This window comes from Drechmeria coniospora, chromosome 01 (assembly GCF_001625195.1).
Source record: "Drechmeria coniospora strain ARSEF 6962 chromosome 01, whole genome shotgun sequence".
NCBI classification, from domain to species: domain Eukaryota; kingdom Fungi; phylum Ascomycota; class Sordariomycetes; order Hypocreales; family Ophiocordycipitaceae; genus Drechmeria; species Drechmeria coniospora.
The window spans coordinates 4346670-4364528 of NC_054389.1; the positions used below are offsets into that span (position 1 = coordinate 4346670).

The following is a 17859-nucleotide window of genomic DNA, read 5'->3' on the forward strand; positions in this document are numbered from 1 at the left end:
CGAGTCTCTCTGCATCGCCCTGTGACACGTATACCCAAATTGCCGTGTGCGTGCGTGTGTGCATGATATTGAAGGGCGCCAAGTTCGCCTCGCCAACTCGTAGCACAGGGGTGAGGAAAGGTGATTGCACTGCCTCACACGGCCGAGTCGTCCGGTCTGTTGCTGCTCTCGCCGCTTGGCTCCTCGTGACTGCATCTTCGTTCGCTGAAACGAAGCCGTGAGGGGCTTCTGCCAGGCGCGGGGCCGGAACTGACTACCGACGAGAAGCTACCCCTGCGCGCCCACCAGCCGATCGTAAAGAAGTCGCGCAACGAGGTGGAGGCCGACGAGTCCCGCCGCCGGATGTTCCGACGCGCGACGAGACCCGGAAATCCCGAGCTCTTCCTCCGCCGTGGGCCGAACTTGCGAGACGTCGATTCGGCGCCAGCCCTGGCACCGCTCGTCCTCCTCGCGCCGCTCACCGAACCTCGGAAAGGGGTCAGCAACGGCGAAGATTCCGTTCGTCCTGGCAGCGTGTTCGATCGGAATCTGCTTATCGGCGTGATCGGTTCTTCGTCGTCGGCAAGCTCGCCCCAGATCTCGGCTCGCTCCACCCACCGGAAGTTCTTGTTTCGCGTCGGTGTCAACGGAGTCGTCTCCCCGTTCGCCGCCGGAAACGTCTGGTATGAGAGGACCTCTCCTTCTTCCACGGCGGCCTCGGATCCCAGCAGGGACTCCTCTTCGTCCTCGGTGTCCTCGACGAGCCCCAGCCCGGGCGCCAGGGTGGACTGACCAACGCCGGGCGAATGCTGCTCGTCGCTGAGCCGCCAGCTCAAAGCCAAGACACCCGATAGCAGTATGACGGTCCCTAGCGTGATGAGGCAGGCGTGCAGGGCCGAGATGAGACTCGTCTGGTTAAAGTATATCAAGCCATCCAAGATGGCGATGATGTTATAGACGCAAAAGACGAGGGGGTAGAGCACCGAGGTCGAGACGAGTTTCAGGCCGCGGTGTAAGTAATATAGCTGGCACAACGCCAGGGAGACAAGGGCCAGGACGATGGCCCAGGCTTGCCAGTGGGCGAACTGGTTCTTGCCGCCGATCGTCTTGATGACGAGCTCGACGGCCGATTTGGCGAACAACAACGCGTGGGCCGACAGGTCACCGCTGATGAGGCCGTAGGTGATGCCACGGACCAGGCGGAAGCGGGAATTGTACGATATGCTCGACGATTTATCGACGACGTCAATGGCGACGGCAACGCCAACGACGAACAAGGCTTGCAGTATCATCCACGCGATGAAAGGCCTCCGAGCGAAGAGCTCGAGCAGCTCGGCGAGGTCGTGCGCAGGCGATGGGATGGCGCCAAAAACGGCAATGAGGATGGCGCCCGTCGTGACGAGAACGGTGCCGCAGAGTGACCATCGCGTAAAAGGTTCGCTGAGGATCAAGGTGGCGCATATCGAGTTGAAGACCAAGCCGGCTGCCTGCAGCGTCGACAAGACGGGCAACGGCAGCATCGAGATCTGGACTGTGCTCCCCAGCAGGTTGGCAACGACGAACATGCCCATGCCCAGCTGCCACCTGCGACGCCGGTGGGGCGGCCGCCGTACGTCGTGGGGGCCCTTCTCATCCTCGAGGATATGTGATTTCCGCTGCAGCGTCAGGCCGAGGCTCTGCACGCTCGTCGAAATGAGGCCGACGAAGATTCCTAGCTGTGGCGCACGACATGTTAGCTCGGCCCTTGCCCATGCCACGCGCGGCTTGGGGTCGTACAGCGATGCTCCCGCCGGGAGTCATGTCGCCCAGAGATTCCATCGCGCAGCCTCCGGGTCGAGGGTCATCTGGGGGAGGGGAAGTGTGCGGCGTCTCCGAACCGCCGCATGGGGAATTCGTCTCGTCTCGATCGTCGGGTTGTCGAATGGATGGCACTTCGAGCAAGGCTTTGACTGATGCGAGAAGGGATGAATCAGGAAACGAGAGCGAGGAGGGTGCCGGCACCCACCCACCACGACCAACGGAAATGGGAAGGGGGAAGTGGAAAACGGAGAATGGAAATTGCTGCGGCTATGGGCGACGTGATGAAGGAAAGCGTCGACGCCTTGGGGGCTTTGCTGACCGACGCTTGCTCGCTTCGATAAACGCTTGGGGAGGGATGAGGAAGGAAGAGCAGCAAGCACCTGACGCAGGCCAGCAGCCGTCACAGGGGAATGAAAGAAAGGAAGGTAGTAATAACAGACAAGCGGTTAATAAATGTAGTTCGCAGGAACGGCACTGGGTAACAGGCGGTTGGCTGGTCGGTGTCAGGGTCGAGAATGCTCAGATGTTATGCTCAGATGCTGCCACGGCACAGGCCAATCCGACCTCGTGTTCGACGCAGTGCAACCCCCTTCCCCCCTTCCCCCTCGAAGTGTGGCTAGTGCGGTCACATGATCAGGTTGGGGACGAATTTCGACGTCACATCCTCCACGTAGCGCTAAGTCCTCTTTGATGGATCGGGGGTGAATGGTGGCGTCGCGCGGGGGGCCAAGTGTGGCTTTGGTGATGGTTTGTTACCACTGCTGTAATTAGTGCGTGTGGGCAGCGTTCCCGTTGTAGAGAGCGCTGATGTGGCCGCTGCGACTCGCCGAGCTCCCGGGGATAACCCACCAGCTGGGGGCCCATCCGCAGGGGGGGGGGGGGGCCGCTGCGACAGGCGAACTCACTCGAGGTCTGAACCAGCAAAGCGTCACAGCACCTCCAACCGTGCGACGACAAACTCCACTCTCCCCAACCTCATCGACAACCAGCTTGCATCTCGCTCCTGACATTGCAGCCGCCTTGGGCTGTGCTTGGGAATCGTTCACCTCGTCGTCGTCTCTTCTCACCCACCGTCGCGCCGCCCTCGCACAGATTCGCAGCCATGTCCCACCACGCATTGTCCGACCAGCAGGTACGCCATGCCCGTCGACACCGCATCACCCGATGCCCTGACGACGCTCCCCACCCCCCTTCGAGATGGGTAGCTTCGAGATGGCTAATGCGCAGAGACGACCAGGTCGACAATGAGCTCCGCAAGATGACGGCCTTCATCAAGCAGGAAGCCATGGAGAAAGCGCGGGAGATCGAGATCAAGGCCAACGAAGAGTTCGAGATCGAAAAGTCCAAGCTTGTCCGCCAGGAGACCGATGCCATCGACGCCCAATACGAGAAGAAATTCAAGCAGGCGACCATGTCTCAGCAAATCACGCGCTCGACCGTCGCCAACAAGACGCGGCTCAAGGTCCTCGGCGCCCGCCAGGAGCTCCTCGACGGCATATTCGAGACGGCCGCGAAGCAGCTCGCCGATGGCGCCAAGGACAAGGCTAGGTACCAGGTCATCCTCAAGGGGCTCATCCTCGAGGGCTTCTACGCCCTAAACGAACCCGAGCTGCAGCTGCGCGCCCGCAAGGCGGACTTTGATGTCGTCGAGAAGGCCGCCCTGCTGGCGGCCGACGAATATAAGAAGGAAATGGGCAAGGCCATCGTGGGCAAGATCAACAAGGAGAACCCTCTACCTGACGACTTGTACGCCCCCAGCCCTCCCATTCTATCGGCCCCGAATCGCGCCGGACGGGTAACTAACGGTTGTGATGGCAGGTCGGGCGGTGTCATTGTCATTGGCGGCAATGGCAAGATTGACGTCAACAACACGTTCGAGGCCCGATTGGAGCTTCTCAAGGACTCGGCGGCCCCCGCCGTGCGACACTCGCTGTTTGGAAAGAACCCGAACCGAAAGTTCTTTGACTGAGGCGACGTGGCCGTCATTGAAGGTGACGCTCTGTCGGTGGAGGCGGTCGGAGTGGTGAGACGTGCGTGTTTTTGTATGCATCAAGATGCCTGCATTGCTTCTCTCCGAATGCGCTTGCCTGGAATGTATTTTAGAGGCTACAGTGTAGGTGCCATGAGCCGATTCTCATCCTTCGAGGCCGAACACCCGACGGCGGAGGTGCCCGTGCAAGCATGAATCAGATGAAAGCCCGAACCGACCCCGGAGCCTAGGCTACGTACGCTATGGTACCGCAACGACGATGCAATCCGCATCCACACGAGGCGACTTTGGCGGCCTCTGCAGAAAGCGCTTCACAAAGTCCTGCTGCCGCGGCAACGACGGTTCCTCTCCCTGTCCCGGGAGGTCAAATATGCTCTTCTTGACCATTCTCCTCGTCCGAACTTCGTTGGACAGCCGCTGCTGGACCCACTCGACAACGCTCTTGGCCTCGGTGCGCGCTAGCTTCATGCCCGAGTCGTTGATCTTTCTCCAAATCTCTCGTAGCCTCGAGGCCAGCTCGTCCACTTGGCGGTTGAACGCGGCCTCCTCCTCTGCATCATCAAATGATGCGGCGGAGCCGTCATCGATGGCCATGTCTAGCATGATGACGCTCGCTTTGAGCTCCGAGAAGTCAGTATCAGCGTTGATGGCGAAGTCATCTCCAGCCAACAGATTGGTGAGGCCCAAAAGCGTGACGGTGTCTTCGCCGTTGTATCGGCCAAGGGACGTGTCCTTGAAGAGGAACACCACAGCCAGCCGGCGGCGCAAATCATGCGTTCTTCGGTTGCTCACCGGGAGGCAGAGAAGTGCGTTGGCCCGGATGCTTTGTGATGCGATGTTCGTGCACAAAGATGAGCACGTTTCGGAGCACTGCGCCGTCAGCATGGAACTGGGGGGCTTCCGGGTAACGGCTTACAAATGAGTCCCACGAGGAGCGAGGCATGGCACCGGCCAGGTGTTGAATGGCGGCCTCGTGGGCCATCAGTGCATCCATGTTGCAGATGAGAAACTTGTCCATCGACATGGCCAAGAGGGTTCGCATCGCATACTGGACGGCCGGTACGGAGAGATGACCGGAGACTGCAGTCAACAGTGCGAGGAAGGAGCGGAGGCATGACCAGTCACGGTCCTGATATGGTTCACAGTCCAGGTAACGCTCCATCATCCCCTTGCTCTTGTCTCCAAGATGCTTATTGGCGCCGAGTCGAATGAATAAATGCTCAAGACGCTCAGGTGTGACGAGCCGCTCGACCTGGTCCGGGCAATGGGCGATCAAATCGCAGTACCCTTGGCGCATGATGACCGACGTTTGAGTGCACAGCTCGTCGAGAATCCATTCGAACAGGGAGTCTGGCAGGCAGGCCATCTTGCGGACCATGGACTGAGGCAAGCCGGAGGCGAGATGCTGCTCTCTTACGTTGGCGGTCCCTTCGGTCAGCAAACGCCACGGCCCGTTGTTGCCCTCCTTCGGCGGCCGCTTGGAAGGAGGGGTTCTATAATCAGGGTCGAAAAAGCAGAATCGAGGTTGGGACTTTCCAGCCTCCGACCTCTGGACTGCTCTGAGGACCTTTCGGGCATCTTGGCCCCCCTTTTCTCCGACAATCTCGGCGACACCGTGGCCGGCACGCTCCGACTTCTTGGTCGACGCGGCCAACTTCGTCTTGGCCTCCTCGGCGGCGGCTTTGACCCTCATAGAGCTCGCAGTCGTCGCATCGTCCTTCTTCGCATCATTGGCGAGCGTCTTCATGTCGAACCTGTGCTTGGTCATGACAGCAAGCGGGCTTGCATGGAATCCCTGTCCAGCCCTCTTGGCTCGCGGGGTGGAGAAGGGGTCGAGATGCGGCTTCGGCGGCGAGGGAAGGTTCCTGCTGCGCCCCAGAAGCGTGGATAGGTCTTCGAGGGAGTCATCGGAGGAATGGCCATCTTCGTTCTCGTCGTCATCGGACGCAGCTATCTCGTCGGGGAGTGGAACGGGTAGACGAGTCGGTGTCGTGACGCTGGCGCGTTTGAAGGATGAGGGAGACGGAGGGAGCGGAGAGGGGGATGGCGGTCCGGAGAAGGCTGAGGAGGAGGCTTGCGGAGGCGTTTGTTGCCGTGCCGATGACGACGACGGTGGCCCAGGTTGCGACGTCGAGACGGAGACGGGCTTGAAAAACTTGAGAATGTTGCCGCTATTCGTGTCCTTGCTTGTGAGGTTCCGAGGTGGCATGACGGAGGCGACCTGGCCAAAAAGAAACTACTCGGCGGCGCAGAGCACGGATGATGGTGGCTGCGGCTTTGGGGCCTTGTTCTCGAGCGATGGAAGGAAGCCGTCACAAAACGCGAGACGTGAATTGTGAAGCCCGATGCACGCGTTGAGAGAGCCGAGTTAATTAATCCATGTACGGAGTATGTCATTAGTAACTAAGTAAAAGGTACTGTGAGCGCAGGGGGTCACCTAGGTACGTGTGCTTGGGTGCTTTAGTATCAGGCATTAGCAAATAAATTGCAAGAATTAGAGACAATCAATCCTAGTGCATGGCGGCTGACGAATTGTGCCGGGTCTCTGTGCTGAGATGGCCCCGCTTGTTCTCGGTTGGGCTCCAAGCATGAGTACTTTGAAGAACAGTACTTGTACTTTGTACTCCGTACTCGTATGTACTGTTAAGTTACGGTACGGAGTACTCCAAGAATACTTACTTGCACAACAATGTACTTACATAATTAGGTACTTATATGTTAAAAACTTCAAATCCATGAATTACGGAGCAGCAACCTAGAAACATTACAGTACTATACGGAGTACCTTTGAGGGCCTCAGGTATGCCAGCAGGAGAATTTGATGTTATGCAAGAACCTGCAAGTACAGCATCAATTACTCGTACCTACTTAAATAAGTACACTGGCATGTTGAGCGTCACAAGTATGAATGGGAGCAAAAAGAGGGGAAAAATAAACACATACAACAGCCGGTGTTCGCTGATCGTCACCGACTCAACTACTAATCTGCCGGTCAGTGGCTTGACGTGTGGAGAGCAGACGGGATCCAGTATTTTCCACTGCCTATGGTCGTATGTGACTGTCAGTAGTGTAGACATGACTAAATACGCATCATCCACTGAGCGTAACCGGACTCTCCTTGACGTGCGACCGCTTCCGACCCCGGCGCGATGTCGTGCCGACAACATGATGTACCGTACGGAGTAATTACATGTACGGAGTACTTGCACCTAGCATTACAGTGCGTTACTCCGACGTGGATTCCACGCCCGCGCTCTCTCCCGCTGTCCCTTGTTTTTGTCGTTTGGGCATACTTGCATGCCACGCCACAGCGCCTTGCCCTCGAAAGGTTCTCGCCGATTGGGATTACAGTCCTCGCTCGAAATGAAACAAAATACCTTTATTTTATATTCGCAGCTGCTAGAACACACGACCGATACCTCTGGGTGTCAGTCGCGACTCGCTTGTTGCTATCCATCGTTACAGCGATGTAGGCTGGGAGTAAGAGTCACAGTAGGTGACAACTCAGACAACGTTTACTCGGAGTACATTGTCCAGCGCCTGCAAAGCACCACCTGGTAGTTCAAGTGGGAAGACGTCTCTCGAATATGGCAAGGCAAAGAAGCCAATGCGTACAATACCAACATGCTTGGAACTCAGATTTCGGAACACCCTGCAGCGCTTGAGTCGACCTCGAAAGTGCAGATTGGTGGTCATTCATCATCACTGTTCTCCTTCCGCGCGAACCCCTCCGAAGGTAAGCCCCCTTGTGCCCAGCTGCGAGGCCATCAGCATAGTAACGGACGGACCCCAAAAAAGACCTGAAAACAACTACGTCCAACAGCCATGCCGGCGACGGAAAGGACGCAACAAGGTTGGACTTACGTGTGAATATTTTATTACGACTTTGTCAGCCTTCGGAGGGTAAGGGAGGAAAAGAAAGGCGGATCTTTCGCTGGCTGAGGTCGTCGTTGTTATACTTCTCCTTCCATGCGGCTGATGCGAGCCTTGATTCAGGCGCCAGCATACTCTCTCCATTTTGCGCCATCGAACTTTGATTCCACCTCGGTGCATGTACTGACTGACACACTGCGTCCATCCGCCTCCCCACCACCCCGCCATTCCATGGCAATGGTACGAGCATGTCTGAGGCTTCAATGGACAGGCCAATTTGCACATCTAGTTCCGGCAAAGAACCACTTTCCTATCGTACTGCCCGCATTGTGACGCATAGCCTGGGCAGCGAATTCTGGCACCGGCTCGGAATAGGTTCCAGCACTGCAAAATTGACCGCCTGGTCATGGAGGAGAGCGCGATGCTACGTGATATGAGAAGAAACGTAATGACTAGTGCGTCTAGAACTCAGATTCTCGACGACCCTGCAGAGCGTCAAGTGACGTCTAAAATTGCAGATTGGTCGTCTTGTTTCATCACTGTTCGTTCGGCCAGATGTTGGCCACCAGAAAAAAAAACCCCGATGCGCGACCCCCCCGGTGCCCGATAGTGCCCTGCTACGTCGTTAGCACCTCAGACCAACCATGATACGGCGGAAGTCGTGATGCATCAATCCCCCACCTGCCATATCGACAGCTGCAAGAAGCTATAGGAAAAAAATAAAAACTGTACCTGCTAAGCTGATGATGATTATACAAGTTACGACTTTCTAAGACTTCGGTCAATGCTAACAGCTAAAAGATTGTCAATCATGTCTGAGGCAGGTCTGCAGGAAGGAGGTGGGCAGATCGGGAGACCCAGTGATGGCTCCCCTTTTTTGCCCTTTTATACCTTCAGATCAACAAGACGAAGGAAAGGAAACGAAAGAATTTTGCCGGGTGAGGACGATTATGCAGCCATTTTTCTTTATTGTACACCTGATGAGAAAGATACTTTGCCATCTCCCCTTTGATTGCGGCACCCATGCAGGCAGCACAGCTCTGTCAATCCATCTCGGCCCATCTCCAGCCCCTTTGGTGTAGCAAATGCCGCACTAATTCAGGCAGCTCAGCTCTCTCCATCAGTGGCCAGAGCCCCGAGCGAGCTTCCTCTGGTGCACCGAATGCTGCCGCCTGGAGCAGGCGTGTCCTCTAGGCGGGCTCGGTGTAAGTACTCTCAAGTCCCCGCAAGTATCTCGCACCTGCCTCATGGCTCGCCTCGTGATGAATGGCGTAGATGGCAACGCATCTTTCACCGCTGATGGAGTGGCTCGTGGTTCAACTCCTGCCGGAGAATGGCAGAATATTTGGATTTCGAGTGTTGAAAGTCTTCACATCTCTTCGCCCTCATCATGCCGAAGAGTGGTAGGTAAGTTGAATTCGATACGACGTCGCTTGAACTCCACCCGGAAGGGCGTCATAGCCAGTGCTGTGCTGTGCAGCAGGCACCCCTGCAATGCAGGTACACGTACGGAGTAGGGTTATTCCGTACAGTATCAATGTAAGTATGGAGCACAATTAATACAAGTACATGTACTATTACGTGCAAGTATGTGGTAAAAAGTACTTCCGTTTGGCCACCCCCAGGTTCCCCATTTCTCGTCAAACTTAATTCGGCAGCATAATAATGTTGATGATTGCATCATGAAACGCATCTGCCTAATTCGAGCGGCAGAAAATCCACTCCGGCATTGCAGAAATGAGACATGGTAGGCTATTGATCTTTCAGTTCATCGAAGCTAGTTGACACATGCGTTCAAGCCATGATGGCTGCCTACGTTGGTAAACGAGGTGGTAATTAAATGAACAGAAATTGATGATCATATTTGCAAACTAGGCTAGGCTGAAATTGATGGTACTTGTGCAGTAAGTACTTGAGGGTGGGCAAATGCTTTTTGCCGCTGTATACTTAGATAAGCACAATTACAGCGTCCTCAAGCAACAGTTTTTTGTACCGCTAACTGTACGGCATCTTCAGTACGGAGTAGCTCTTGATACAATGAAACGCTTGACGTCTCCTGTGTAACAGGAAAAAGTTACGTGGTGCACGGTACTTGTACATGATTGACCACGACAGATTTCATTTCGATTATTCACTGTCCTTGTTTTTCGATTTCGTCCTCGCACCTTGCCTGCTTCGAGCAAGCCGGGCCCCAGACCGATACACTGCAAGGCTTGTACAGCCGCTGTCCGTTCTTGTGTGCGAGCCGCCATTGACCGAGCGGAAGAGGAACATCGGAACCGAGCGAGCAGCATGAAGAAGGATCGTACGCATTCGAGGATGAGCGCGCTGGGGTGGCATGCCGTCTTCGCGCTCGCAGGCACCGTCCTGCGAACCTCTGCGCAGGCGGAGTACGGATATTGGTGCTTACACTGTGCTCCGCACAGTACGTGTACACCTACTTCCCAGCTGTACAACTACGTGAGCGTATCCATGTCGGCAAAGTATCAACTCGTCATTACTATTACTCGAAAGACAAACGAGAGCGTGAGACTCAAGAGGTCAAAACCATGCTGCCTAGCTTTACATATACAGTGCACGATACACTATTAGGCATGCACATGTTAGGTAGCCTGTCCATGGAAGCCCTGACTGGCTCCTACCTTTAAGCTGGATTGGTAGGGTGGTAATAGATTGGAAAGGTTTCGGGTCAACTGACGTAGTTGGGATTGGGGATGGTTGTATCGACTCGAAGCCGCACTCAACTGCAACGTACAGGACGGAGAACGGGTAACTGTGCATGTACTAATGCTTTCTTGGGTATAAGTGAACCGGAATATTACTCTGCGGACAGAGTAATCATCGGGCAGTCAGGACCGGTACTACCGTCGGCTTGACACTGGTTTGGCCTCAGCGATGGGAGCGAAAGCGCAAGTGTCCAGGTCGAGTTTGGAACCAACGGCATCACCTCCATCACATCGTACGATGTAGTTGTTTTTCAACGAAAGGAATAAAACCGCGTGATCCGTTGTGTGGGATTTGAAGGCGTATTTCTCAGGGTCGACAAGGGCTAGGAACCTGTCGCGCAAAGCGTCTTGCTGGCTTCGTTCGTCCAGGCCGTCGTTGGCCAGCGAGGGCTGCCGTTGAAGCACCTCTTTGACCTCGTCCGGAACGTAGGTATCTGACAATGCACCTTCCGGCTCTCTTCCATCCGTGGCCGGCGGGTTTGGGTCTGAGCTGCCTGTGACGTGCTTGTTCGGGGTTGTCTTGGTTGAGAACCCGCGAGCCGCAATTCTCGCCGCGCTTGCAATGCTCGTTGCTCGGCCCCGGATCCCCCTCAAGCTTTGGCTGTTTGGCGTCGGGGCCTTCCTCATCTCCTCCTGGGGCCATCTTGTTCTTCTTGGCGGCTTTTTGGCGAAGTTTTTCATTGTATACTACGTCCGAGGGAAGCGGGAAACTACCCGTCCACCCGACGTCACTGTTGCGGCCAACCCTGTCCATAAATGCTTCGGCTTCTCTTCTACTGGAAAAGTCTACTATTTCTGTCAAGGTTGAAAGACGGCTCGTTCTGAATCGGTCCGCTTGAAAATCCGGGGTTCGTTCGACTTGAGGCATGAGCTCGTCCATGAACCGTTGGTTTCCCGATTCTGATGCGAAACAGAAAGGTCAAGGCCATTCAGAGCAGGCGACCGACTCCTCATCCAGGCTTCATATCTCTCCTGGGGTATCCATCCGTGAACCTGTGACCATGAGACGCCTCCTAGTGCTAAGCATTCCTGTTGGAGCGAATTATCACGAATTCTCGATTTTTCCGCATCAATAATATTCGCCGTAGGCTTAATGACGTAGATGAACCCTTTGTTTCCAAAGTACTCGGTGTAATCGATGCTAATATCTGGTGAATGCGAGATTGACACGAATGCAGTCCCAAATGGACTTTTCTCCATGTGGCGGTACATGCTGAATGATGATGAGCGCGCTGCATACGCCGGAACGTGCGGGAAAAAACCACCGGCAGACTTGAGTGTCGTAGGGTCCCTGTTGTCTCCTCGGAAAACGAATTTCGTATCCCATTGTCGCGTAAACAAAGTTTTGGGACTGTCAGCACCCCCACCTACTCTTGATACATGATCAGAGAAACGAGCGTTGCCAAGGCTGGATAGGAAGAGCCAGAGGAGCGCAGACCAGAAGGCGCAAAGAGTTGATTGAGTGATGATCATGGTATCGACGGCGTATGGATCGATCCTGAAATGAAAGGTATCGATTGATACTACAAACATCTGACTTGGGAACGCCAGACGAAGCACATTTATATATAGCTGCTAGAGAGTACAAGTCCAACGCATCCATGGGTCTCTTATTGCGATTGCAGAAATGGCTGCAAAGCAGGACACATTCCACGAGCATCGGGCTGCATAAAATACGAATGAACGAATGGAGTACTGTGGTCGGCCCCAGTACAGCTGGTATAAGTGACGGCTACCCGACCTTGTCTTCTACCTAAAAGTTTTCGGTTTAGTTCGAGTAATGCAGTAATAGAGTAGCAAATCCCCGTGGCCGAGGTTGCGGAATTAGTGTTTAGGAGAAGATGGCTCCTTTCGGAATCCAGCCGCTTAATTAACAATCGCAAGCCGGCCAAGGCCAAGAACAAAACTCTACAACTGCACCACACAGGAACGGCATCTTCTCCAAGATTGCAAGCTCTGTCGAGAACTACCCCGTCGCCGTGGCCCTCCGGGCGTCGGAGAGGCGGGCGAGCTGCCGCTTGAGTTGGTGGATACTGCCGAGACGGTCGGGTCAACAAGAGTGCCCGATTCATGCTTTTTGGAGATGGCGCTTCGAATATGAAGCGCAAACAAAAATTGGCATGCGTGAAGACCCTTTTCGGGCAATTTCTAGGCTTTTATGGCCTTGCTTGGGTTTCTTATTCGACAAGTTCCCTACCAAAACCAGTGTGTGATGATTGGGTAGAACCGACTTGAACATGCATCGCGCCAAGGATATCCCGCGAAAGCTGCATGGAATTGCTCAACTACAGTACAATGTGAGAACTGTGCATGAACTTGCTTGGACGCAAATGCACTTCACTGTACGGAGTAAGTGTGCAGTAATATTACTCAGTGAACGGAACACACGTTGAGACGGATCCATCGGCTTCCCCATGATCTACTCAAGTTCATCGTCCAGTATTACAGAGTACTTGCATGTAATGGAAATGCGGGACACCCTGTACAGTAGGAGTACGGAGTAAGCACTGTACTGTAGTTGTAATTACTCCGCACAACACTAGCAGTAATACTCCGTGCTCCGTAATTACGGGCACTCCCAAGTATGTACATGCAAGTACTTCATTCAGTACGTCTCCGTGCACCTACTTCTTGTACTACGGAGTACATATAGCGCTCGTACGCCTACAAGTTCACCTCCAAATGCACCATACCATATTACTAGGTACAGTAGAGCACGAATGCTAGCACAGTGCAAGTGCGCTCTCTGTGCGGAGCCACCTACCCCAGATATGCCCTGCACAGTAATAGCCTGTCCGTGCAAGTCAGTGCGCGTGCGTACTGTGCATCATCTCATCGTCGTTGGCTGGCTAGGCCGGATCACCAACTGTCTGGATCACCATCTGTCTGGGTCACCACCTGTCTGGATCACCATCTGTCTCTCAGATCTTTCGGGCCAAGCCAAAATGTTGCAAAAGGCAAACGGTCGTGATATGGGCCCGTGTGCGCAGGGACCCTGGTAGGTGACGACTGCGGCCCATATTTCGGCATCTCCATGTACAGTACTTGCTTGAACGACGTAGCATCCCGGGGGAAAGGATCTGCGCTCTTTACTAGCTGTAGGTAATACTACCTACCTCATCGAGCATAGCACCCTGAGCAAGTACTGGTGGCGGGTGTGTCGTGGGAAGAACTGGAACCGGTACTCCGTACGTAAGAGGACGGTGCTGGGACTGTCGATATCGTGATCCTACTTACATCTGCAAATACGAGCGCTCGCGCCTGTACATGCCATACACACCATGAGTCCTTTCCACGACACTCCGGGACCTCGGCGCAAGGAGCGGCAGCTGTCTTTGCCGCGTGCTGTTCGGATGAAACGTGGATGGGAATTACGGAGACCAGCGGTGCGAGTCCGAACCGACACTGAAGATGCCGAGGGCAGGTAAAACTGCGACACCGCTCGGCACGCGCCGCAACGGGTACTGTACGTGGAGAGAAGGACATCTGCAAGCACGATGCACGGACATGTAGGAGTACGGCGTTTTCCCTCGCAGTCCTTGATGCCGGCGCTCAAGCGGGGCGTTGACGGGCGCTCTAGGCGGTGTTGACGCCGAATCCATCGAGGCATCCCGCATGTAGCCGCCTCTCTGCTCGTATACCGCTGGTCCCATGGTCCCCAGGTGCGTTCCCTACACGCGCAAGCATCCAAGTAAGTATGCGCTGCATGCCACGTACGGCCACGAGTATTAGTGCGGCTGGCCAATGCGGCAAGATGGTCCTCCTCGGCGAGACAGGGATAGATCATGCAACGTAGGCGTTGTCATCGTCGCAGTCGCGGACATGGCCGTCGGAAAAGGATGAGCCACCGTAATCACATGGCGCTGTCTGATGCTCGAGGACGAGGACGAGGACGAGGACGAGGAGGACGAGGAAATGCCGCATCCGAATTGACGGCGCAGAGGAGGCATGGACGGGGTATTAATCCCCCCCCCCGGCGTCGTGCATTCTCGTCGTCGTCGGAAGCTCCTCGCCTCCCTCCGTTATCCTTCCGTCGTTCTTGTCCTCTCAGCTGCGACATGAAAACACCCACCACCGCGGCGGCCTCGCTGCTGGCCGTGCTCGGCGCCCTGCCGCCCTGGGTGCAGGCTCAGGATGGCGAGGCCTGGTACAAGGCGCATCCGTCCATGGCCCGCATCAGCCTCGTGAACCAAGACTCGCATCAGATCATCGACGAGTTCGGCCGCACACGCTTCTTCCACGGAACCAATGTCGTCATGAAGGAGCCGCCGTGGTACCGCCCGTTCGAGTGGCAGCCCAGCCGCTCGTCCTTTGGCAAGAAGGACGTCGAGAACCTGCGGGACCTGGGCCTCAACGTCGTGCGCCTGGGCCACAGCTGGGCCGGCGCCGAGCCCGTGCGCGGCGAGTACAACCAGACGTTCCTGGACATCATGAAGCAGCAGACCAAGCTGGCCGAGGATCACGGCATCTACGTCCTCGTCGACGTGCATCAGGACCTTCTCGCCCGGCAGCTGTGCGGCCACGGCGCACCAGACGTACGTGCTCCCATCCCCTCGCCCGCCCCTCGCCCCGGGACGGACGAATCGTCCGTCCTGGTCGTGGTCGTGCCGAAGTAGGCGGGAAGACGAGCCGCAACGCCCGAGGCTGACGCGGGATTCTGCTTCGCGGCATGTTAGTGGTTCGTCAAGCCCGACTGGATGACGGGTTGGATGAAGTACCCCTTCCCCCTCAAGCTGTCGCCCTTCCCTACCGACGCAGAAGGCTTCCCGACGCCGGCCTCGATCTGCAACACGGTCGACTGGGGCCTGAGCTACACCTCCAAGGCGGTCGGCAACGCCTTCGGCCGGCTGTACAACAACCACGACGGCCTCGGCGATGCCTTCGCCGCCTACTGGAGGAAGCTCGCGTCGGGCTACGCGAAGACGAAGAACGTGGTCGGCTACAACCTGCTGAACGAGCCGTGGGTGGGCGACACGTGGGCGGATCCGACCTTGCTCATCCCCGGCGTCGCTGACGGCAAGAACATGGAGGGGTTGTGGAACCGGGTGACTAAGCAGATCCGCACCGTCGACGACGACACCCTCGTCTGGTTCGAGGGCGCCACGCTCGACATCAACTCGGGCTTCAGCAACGTGCCGCTCGCCGACGGCTCCAAGTCGGTTCACTCCTACCACTACTACCGCCCGCCGCAGATCGGCTCCATTTCCAACACGCTCAAGAACCGGCACGAGGACAACGTGCGTCTCAAGACGGCCGGCGTCCTGACGGAGCTCGAGTTCTGGATGGGCGACGATGCTCAGATGCAGCGTCTGGACGAGGCCATGACGGCGACGGACGAGCACATGGTCTCCTGGATCGGCTGGGCCTACGAGAACCTGTACAACCGCACCTCGGGTGAGCCGCACCCGCCGCTGGCGAAGCACTACAGCCGCGCCTACCCCGCCGCCGTCGCCGGCACCCCTCTCGGCTTCGGCTTCGACGCCCGCTCGAGGACGTTCAAGTTGCGCTTCACCTCCAACCCGGCCATGCACGCGCCTACCGAGATCATCCTCCCCAGATCCCAGTTCCCCAACGGCTACAACGTCCAGGTCCACCCCTTCGGCAGCCTCGTCTCGTTCCCGCGCGACCCCCGTACGCTGGCCTTGTTTACGTCGTCGAATTTGAAGTACGCGACGGAGATTACTGTCGTGATTACTGCCAAATGATGGCTTTCGTCGTTGGTGCATGTCTTTGTATTCCCTTCCATGGCCCCTCTGAACAATAATACAATAATACCCGTACGCATACCATCCGGGCCCATGCTCGTGCTACTGTACATGTACATGTGCAGTACCTATGGTATGTGATCGAGCCGTTTCACCGTGCTCGGCCGTCCACCATGCCTGTTGACGGGCTCATGCGACGAATCAAAATCCAAAGTGACTGGACAGAATTTCCCTCGGAAGACAGACATTTCCACGTCGAGCAAGGTTTCTTTGGGACCGTCCCCAGGTAGTAGGCACACATCACTGCTGCACCGACGGCGGCAACATGGCACGCACAAGGTAGACCAAAAAAATGTGGTCCAGGGTAGGGTGGGCAGATATGAATGGATATAGATAAGCAAGTATGCGATGCGTGTGTGTAGCAGTGGCAACAGGCGGGGGTCCGTGCCAATGTTCACGCTTGTTGATGTGTACTATTGCGTGTACGAGTAGATGGTTCCGGTGTGTTGTGCGGTCATTGCGACGGCAGATGACTGGCTGTGCGCTTGTCAACATGCTGGCCAAAGTCCACGAGCACTCTCAAAGACGGTCGTCCCTGTGACATTGACCCGGTCCACAGCACGTCAAGCACGCGCACCGACGGATGCAGTTCAGTGTTCGGAGTACTGTCCTCGTGCATCTGGCGTGCACTGGGACCGCTACCATATCCGAGCGTACGGATCAGGACCAGAAATCATATGAGGCATCGTCGACTTTTTTCTGCTCTTTTCTTGCTCAATTTGTCATCATTGTCCGTGCCCGAAACCCTCCGTCTCGAATCCGTCTAGCCTTCCAGGCCCGATCATTACCAGTCCCTCACTGCAACATTAATATTGCCAGTGGGCTGCAACAGAAAACAGGACAGCTCTTTGCGGACGATCAACATGTCCTCGTTGATCATCGAAGCGGTTGTCCAGGCCTTTGCGTGCGTTGAAGAAATCAACAGTCGCTGACGTGACGTAATCACGAGAATATGACCTCATACCGATAGTGACACACGTGGCAAGCCTGCCTCTCGAAGTGGGAGGGAGTCGGGCCTTGTGAGCAGTTACGAAACGAACATTAATGAAGGACAGAATTTTAAAGTCCGTGTCGACGCTGGTATCTCGTACGTACTTAGCTCGCCTACACTACATACATGCACATCTCAATTATGGCACCGATGGCTCAACGTACAGCACTTATTTTTGCCTGCCCCATGCGCAAGTACATGCGGTGTACGGAGTACGGAGTGGATAGTTCCGCACAATAAAGGATGTTATGTATTGAGTAAGCATGCTCGCTAGTATACTGTATGGAAATGCAAGTACTCGCACTTGCACCCTAGCGAATGATAGAGAGCACCTGGGAATGGAGATGCGCAATAACGAAGGGGCCAGGATGAGAATGAACCCCCCTCGCGAAGGAGTAAACTTGTACGTACGGAGTAGAGAGGATGGGAATGGAGATGCTTACTGTACTAACAAAGGGGTCAAGGGACGAGAATGAACCCCTCGCGAAACCGGGGTCGGCTATGGTCACGTAGCCTCACGTATCCCCCACACCCCCGACCGCGGCCTGACTAATCGCAAGTAACGTGCGGAGTACGGAGTACTGTACTTTGAATGTACTGCAGACCGGGGTTGACTATCTGCTGAGCACATCGCCCGCTCGTTGCTGGCACGCATTCTTGCTTCAATTGGGCGCTAAATTACTCGATTGAGGGAGGACCCCCTGGGGGCCGGCGCGGCACGGCGCGGACATTGAA

At 55.7% G+C, this 17859-nt stretch overlaps 5 protein-coding genes and 1 non-coding gene across 6 annotated transcripts; 2 read left to right on the forward strand and 4 right to left on the reverse strand.

Moving 5' to 3' along the window:
- Positions 1 to 134: 134 nt before the first annotated feature.
- On the reverse strand, positions 135 to 1797 carry DCS_01054 (uncharacterized protein; the record flags this gene model as incomplete). The annotated part of the gene is made up of 2 exons (XM_040798389.1): positions 135 to 1694; positions 1756 to 1797. 2 exons carry the CDS (start codon positions 1795 to 1797, stop codon positions 135 to 137), a joined length of 1602 nt encoding a protein of 533 aa, XP_040659272.1.
- Positions 1798 to 2881: 1084 nt separating this feature from the next.
- On the forward strand, positions 2882 to 3748 carry DCS_01055 (vacuolar ATP synthase subunit E; the record flags this gene model as incomplete). Its single annotated transcript, XM_040798390.1, has 1 exon — positions 2882 to 3748. One exon carries the CDS (start codon positions 2882 to 2884, stop codon positions 3746 to 3748), a length of 867 nt encoding a protein of 288 aa, XP_040659273.1.
- A 261-nt stretch (positions 3749 to 4009) lies between these two features.
- Positions 4010 to 5978, reverse strand: DCS_01056 (uncharacterized protein; the record flags this gene model as incomplete). Its single annotated transcript, XM_040798391.1, has 2 exons — positions 4010 to 4639; positions 4686 to 5978. 2 exons carry the CDS (start codon positions 5976 to 5978, stop codon positions 4010 to 4012), a joined length of 1923 nt encoding a protein of 640 aa, XP_040659274.1.
- Positions 5979 to 6705: 727 nt separating this feature from the next.
- Positions 6706 to 6821, reverse strand: DCS_r18. The gene has a single exon (XR_005881877.1). It is a non-coding gene; the product is annotated as a 5S ribosomal RNA (ribosomal RNA).
- Positions 6822 to 10503: 3682 nt separating this feature from the next.
- Positions 10504 to 11568, reverse strand: DCS_01057 (uncharacterized protein; the record flags this gene model as incomplete). Its single annotated transcript, XM_040798392.1, has 3 exons — positions 10504 to 10758; positions 10808 to 11268; positions 11316 to 11568. The coding sequence occupies 3 exons, from the start codon at positions 11566 to 11568 to the stop codon at positions 10504 to 10506; spliced, it is 969 nt and encodes a 322-aa protein (XP_040659275.1).
- Positions 11569 to 14426: 2858 nt separating this feature from the next.
- On the forward strand, positions 14427 to 16073 carry DCS_01058 (cellulase; the record flags this gene model as incomplete). The annotated part of the gene is made up of 2 exons (XM_040798393.1): positions 14427 to 14903; positions 15045 to 16073. 2 exons carry the CDS (start codon positions 14427 to 14429, stop codon positions 16071 to 16073), a joined length of 1506 nt encoding a protein of 501 aa, XP_040659276.1.
- Between the last annotated feature and the right edge of the window lie 1786 nt (positions 16074 to 17859).